Source organism: Paramisgurnus dabryanus, chromosome 5, assembly GCF_030506205.2.
Source record: "Paramisgurnus dabryanus chromosome 5, PD_genome_1.1, whole genome shotgun sequence".
NCBI classification, from domain to species: domain Eukaryota; kingdom Metazoa; phylum Chordata; class Actinopteri; order Cypriniformes; family Cobitidae; genus Paramisgurnus; species Paramisgurnus dabryanus.
Window position 1 is genome coordinate 21,929,482 of NC_133341.1, and position 6,000 is coordinate 21,935,481.

General features: G+C 36.6%; 1 protein-coding gene across 3 annotated transcripts in view; it reads right to left on the reverse strand.

The window, feature by feature from the left end:
- unc5db (unc-5 netrin receptor Db) overlaps positions 1 to 5,134 on the reverse strand; it is a 176,996-nt gene extending 171,862 nt beyond the window's left edge. For all 3 annotated transcript variants that reach the window (XM_065250301.1, XM_065250302.1, XM_065250300.1), the window contains exon 1: positions 4,856 to 5,134. In XM_065250301.1, coding sequence (XP_065106373.1) covers positions 4,856 to 4,934 — 79 coding nt within the window. In that variant the 5' untranslated portion in view covers positions 4,935 to 5,134. The remainder of the gene's footprint in view (positions 1 to 4,855) is intronic.
- Between the last annotated feature and the right edge of the window lie 866 nt (positions 5,135 to 6,000).

Genomic DNA, 6,000 nt, shown 5'->3' on the forward strand with positions numbered 1-6,000 from the left:
TTTATGGAATTTTCTCCTGTGATATGATTTGGAGGGGTCAGAATCTTTTTGATTGAGTATGTTGTACAGTATGTTGTATGTTGACAGATACTGGTAAGATATAAATAAACCAATTTGTGGTGTGAAAGTACAGAATTTTGTGTGCATTCTCTCCCCGCGTATTAGTGCCATTGTTAATCCTGTAAGATGGGGCATACAGGCAGAGGCGAACCAACACTTGAGCCCTGTGCTTACAGGTGCAACGCTGTTGCCCAAAAAATTTGTAAAGGGGGCCTTTGAGACATCGTGCCCAGGGCACATCATCGCCATAATCCGTCCCTGGACAAAGCTGGTAAGTGCTCACTAGGGATATGCTCATAACAATACATAAAAATTCAAATTGTATAAGCATGACAATATGCTCTATACAAACACGGCATAATATAATGCACTTTACATAAACACACCCTTTGTTGGGACAGGATTAGGTGCATAAAAGACACATTCTTGTTTTTAAAAACAGCAAGACAGAGCAACTACACTGAATAGTAAACATTGCAATGTAACGCAACAGTAAAAGACATTTCATACATATTTGCATGGACAATTAAAATGTACTGTAAGACAGATGGAACTTGCTTTATTCTTTAAAAGGCACCTTGCAGTTACTTTTCTGATTCTCAAGAAGTCCTGAAATGTGTATTTTATTACATACACATATACAACTGTAAATAAGATGAAAAACCCATTGGATATTTTACAGTTTGTTTTTATGTGTGCAGATAAAACAATTTACAGTAGGACGGTGAGTGATATTATTGCAGAGCAAGCACAGATAAATCTAGTAAGCTTCACTATTTCCTAGGAAGAAAGACTCAATATCATAAAACATAAAGCTCATTTGGCCTGTGCCATCTGTAAATACCGACAAAGGTTGCTGAATGAAAAAGTGTAAGGTGTTAGTATAATCAAGGTCGGCTACACATCCATGTGATAAAGATGTTTGCTGAACACAGTTAAGATCATTGACGAAACTAAAAGGAAAAAATTTAATCTAAACAATTTTAGGGCAGCAAACCCTTCTAGGCTAATCGATAAAATTGCTAAAAATGATTAATGATGATGGTAAACAACTAATGTTATTATAAGACAGGTTTTGATTGACCAAATATTTAAGCACAGTGCAGAGCATAACAGACTTTTAACACTGTATTTTAGCTGTGTTACTGTTACAACTCTGAGTTTGTACGATTACATTTATTTATTTTGCAGACAATTTATCCAAATATTAGTACAATGCATTTCAATGTATTACGCATTTTATCAACTATGTATTTCCAATGTGTCCTAGGAATCAAACTCGACCTTGGAGTTGCAAAAGCCGTGTTCTAAAAGTTGAGCTGCATTGTGTAAGTGATGCATAATATTTTGTAATGCTTGCCTTAAACACCAAGAATGGATGGGGACATCAGTGGATACATCACATGAGGTTGAAGGCTGCAAGTTCAACATTGGAGAACATTGGGTAGACTAATTTAACACGATTTGTGGTGTTCTCTAGTCAATGTAAAAGAGCAGGAAAATATTCATGTTTGACCTTGAGGTTACAACATATTGTATGCATGTGCGGCATCACCAAAAGGAAAAAATGTCTACTTTAACATTCCTCTGACATCCAATTCTTTTTGCTATTTGAAATTTTACACTTCATTTTGCTGCTACTGTAGATTAAATCAGCATACAAGGATGGGCACGTGTACCCAAGTACTCGAATGTGACATTGACAATCGATCACGAAAACGATGATCGTAAAGGTTTTTGTGGTTTGTTATGGCGGCATTTTAGGTCTGACTGGTTAGCGTTACAAGCACATGTGGTCCAGAATACTCAAGTACAAATTTTTCAGACCTGTGGAGCACTCCAAATGAAAAATAGAAAAAACGCACATTCCTACAACATAGGTAAATGTATTACTGAGTTCCATTATGGGACTATACAGCAGGCCTCACTTTCTAAATTAAAATATTTCATCCAGATGCCCACAAAATCACCCACAGATCCCAGTAAAGCCATTTACATTAATTATACTATAAACCCCTAAAGATCTACTAACACTTACAGCTGATACAGTAATATCACTTTGAGATGTTATCAGAAATTTTCTTGCAAATGTTGCGGAATGTGTTTTCTGCGTCACCTTTACATTTGAATGTCACAAAAAGGCAGAAATGGTGTCATCAAAACAGTGCATTAAATCTATATCTCCTTAAATATGTGTCTGTGTTTATTGAATGTAAAAGCTCCTGTGGGAAAATTCATTCAGGAAGATTTATGGACAAGGTTCTGCTCACTGCGCATGATTAAGCACTAAGGCTGGGCAGTGCACCCACTGATCTGAAGGTGGAAGAGGAGGTGATAAAAACACAAAATAGAATGAAGGCGGATCAGCCAGCCTCCTTAATAAGTCTACTTTACATTAAGTTTAACTCACTCCTCCTGCAGTTTATTAAAATAATATTTACACACCCACAAGACACAGATGAAGTGATGCATATTAGTTTTCACACACTTATGGCAATAATTTTAAAGGTTACACTGTCTTGATACTTTCACTCCATCATCTCTGGAGGCCATTTATGAGAATTGGTTTCTTTAGCAAAACTAAGGATAATGTTCTTTTTTATTAAGCATCACAAAGGGATATAAAAAAGTAGACAATGCACATGTAGAGAAATGTACTTCCGCTCACCGAGGAGGTGGTGATTTCTTTACTGACTCTCATCTGTGAGTGTTCAGTCATTTGGTTTCATTTAAATGTAAATTTGAGCAGTGAACAGGACTGCAATGGCCCACTGTTAGTCTCAAGCTGATGATGGATTCTGTAACTGTGAGGAAACGGTGCCTTCCCTTGAACAGTAACAAGAGTTAAGCTACTCTTTTTCTTTGACTCCAAAGACTGTTGCAAAGGTCTACTATAGATGCATGCAATTCATTTATATCCCCACTTAAAAGGAAATAAACACAAATATAAAAAAATCTCAAGGACATCCTCAGACTTCACAGAGCAGACTAATAAGAAAATGTGAAGTACTTATTGTTACATTTTCTTTCAGTGCTAAAATTTGTTATTATATGGTTGACAAAGTTAAAATATAACAAGGAAAAAAGTAAAGAAAAAAAGAAAAAAATACATGTGTGTACAGCAAATAATCCAATGTTACTATTTTAGCCTATAGCTGAAATCAATTTGGAATACCCCAGTCAAAAACATGTCAGTAACAAAGCAATGCACTGAGAGCCCCTTTAAAGCTTTATATAGACCCCACGCGGCTTGTTTAGTAGTATTGAGGACATCTTAGTTCCTGACCCTTTGCTTGAGTTGTGTTTACGGTGCAGATAAGATGCTCTAAATCTTCCACAATCTGGCAAGCTGCAAGATATCCCTGACAAAAATAACAAGCTGCTGTGATTTAGTTAAGGTTCGCATTGTGTAGATTACACTGACTTAAGGCGAGTCAATACCAACTGAGATAAAAGCAATGATGTGTTCTCTTAGTAACAATAACTTCTTGTTTTTGCCTTGAATTTTTTTAAATATGGTTTTGAGCATATGGCATAAGTGTAATGAGTGATACACACATCTTTTGACGAATTAATTTCGTTGACTTTTTCAATTTGTAATTACTGGGGAAAATTTTAAGAAAAACTCTTTAAATTATTTTAAGGGTTGAACTCACATAAATCAATTGCTTTAAACGAGAAAGTATTAACATTTGAGCATTTGGCAGACATTTATATCCAAAGCGACTCTACAGTGCATTCAAGGCAAGCTATAGCCGTTTTATCCAGCATCAGTACGTGTGTTCCTTGGGAATCGAACCCCTGTGCTGCTAACACACTGCTCTACCAACAGTGTTACAGGAAAATAATACCTAATTGACTTAACGAAAATGACTTCTTAAACAAAAAACATGATCCCATGAGTTTTCCAGATTTGCCAATACAGTGATAATACTCATTAATACAATTTTAACAAAATAGTTACAATACAATGTCTGTACTATCACCTCAACACAATTGAATTGCCATCACATCGACTGACTGTCCACAAACTTCTCAATCCTTGCAGGTCAACTTTACTGCAGTCGTGTCGTTGTAATACCGCATACAGGTAATCATTTATTTAATGATATCAGTCCGCTACTGTATGTGCACAAAACAAACAACTTATGCTTCAAAAAAACGTGAAGTGATTTTTTTGAAGTGCTACAGCAATGACATTATAGATAGTATACAGGTGATGGATGAAGCTCATGTTATACACTAAGGAGCGAGTAAAGGAAAGGGTGATGCTCAGATATCTGTTGAATGTGCGATTGGAAACAGTGAATAAATTCAGATGTACCATTGTTTTACCTCAGTTTAAATAATTTGTTTTCCAACGAAATGTGACATGAAGATAGTGCTCTATTTAGGAATTCAATTTATTCACTTTATCTTTGTACTAGGCTTACAATATGACCAGAGTTCAGCATCCGTTAAAAACATAATGTATAGGTCGTTAAAAACAGAGTACTGCTCCACATCCGCAGCATCCTGAAATATATTTAAATAACTAAATTACTTACTTTATGTAGGATGGCTACTATGCATATACAACGACAGTTTTTAATGTAACTGTCGTCTCTATCCTGAGGTAAATTTAGGGCTTGACACTTGCCTCGCGCATTGCTCGTGATAACGCGCGGGAAATCAAACAGGTCTCGTGAGATTTTTGACAAAACATAAAGTTAAATCAACGATAACAGTCGATGCGGCGAGGCTGTAACTTAAACCAGGTACATTACGACGTTTTCTCTCGTGAAGCAGCACTTACCTCGACCGTTGGCGCCCGTTGCGCAGAGAACCAGTACCAATATGATCTCCAAGGAATGCGAGCGTCCGGTACTTCCCATTCTGCCTTTCTCAAGCGCTTCAGAGAAGGTTCATGTCTCCGTATTTACATTGTTCAGGGGCGACAGGTTCCTTGTTTTGTTTCTGTGACCCTATCTCATTTCAGTGCTTTGACTTCATTGTGAAAGATAAGCAGGCAGCACTCCTGTGTGCTGAACTTCGGATGCAATGCCAGCGAGGAGTTGCTCTGTTCTACAGCACTTCGTTGTATCGCACTCAGACTTTCAGGTGCCACGCGCCTACATGGCGTACCAGCCAATAGCGTTCCATGGTAGGCGGGGTCATGTTCTTTACACAGCCTCAGCAGCAGCAGCCTCAGCAGCTGTGTAGGGGAGTCTGGGACGATGTGGTGTTGGTGTAATGTACTGAGCTTTCTGAGGATGTAATAAGCCATGTTTAAAAGACGAAAAGCTCAGCACTTTTTGGAAAATATTTGTTTTTTGTGCTTTAAATATGGATATACAGTACAACTGGAAGCATCCATTTAAAATAAATTAAATATTTAGGTTAAAAACAATAATCTCAATTATTGCAACAATTCATTCTGAGCTTGGAACACAGTACCAATTTATGAAAAACTGACAACAACACATAACACAAAAATACTTATACACCTACGTAGAATACAGCACTCTATAATGGAGCATTGTGTGCACATTATGATTTCATGATATAGATCTGATATTATGTAATCTTCCCTTTACATCAGAGAGAGATACTGAGTAAGAAATAATTTCCATATTCAGCAGACATAAATGATGCACCTGAGGGGGCAATATTGCATTTGAGAAAGCAATTCAAATGTATAATGTGAATAACCTTTCACAGTGGGCGGCATTTAGGAGCATAGCATTTTTCTCTAAACTGAGTTATGCAAAAAAAGAAATATTACATTGTGTTTGTTTGCTACCAGAGGAAAACTATAATACAAAGTTTGGCGAAGAAAAACTATTTTATGATATCTGTGGTTGTATGAGTTTATATGTTATCATGCATTTGGGGAAGTTTATTTTTAGGTGAGGGAGGTCTGAATAAAGATAAACGTATTATAATGGACATATTTCTTCA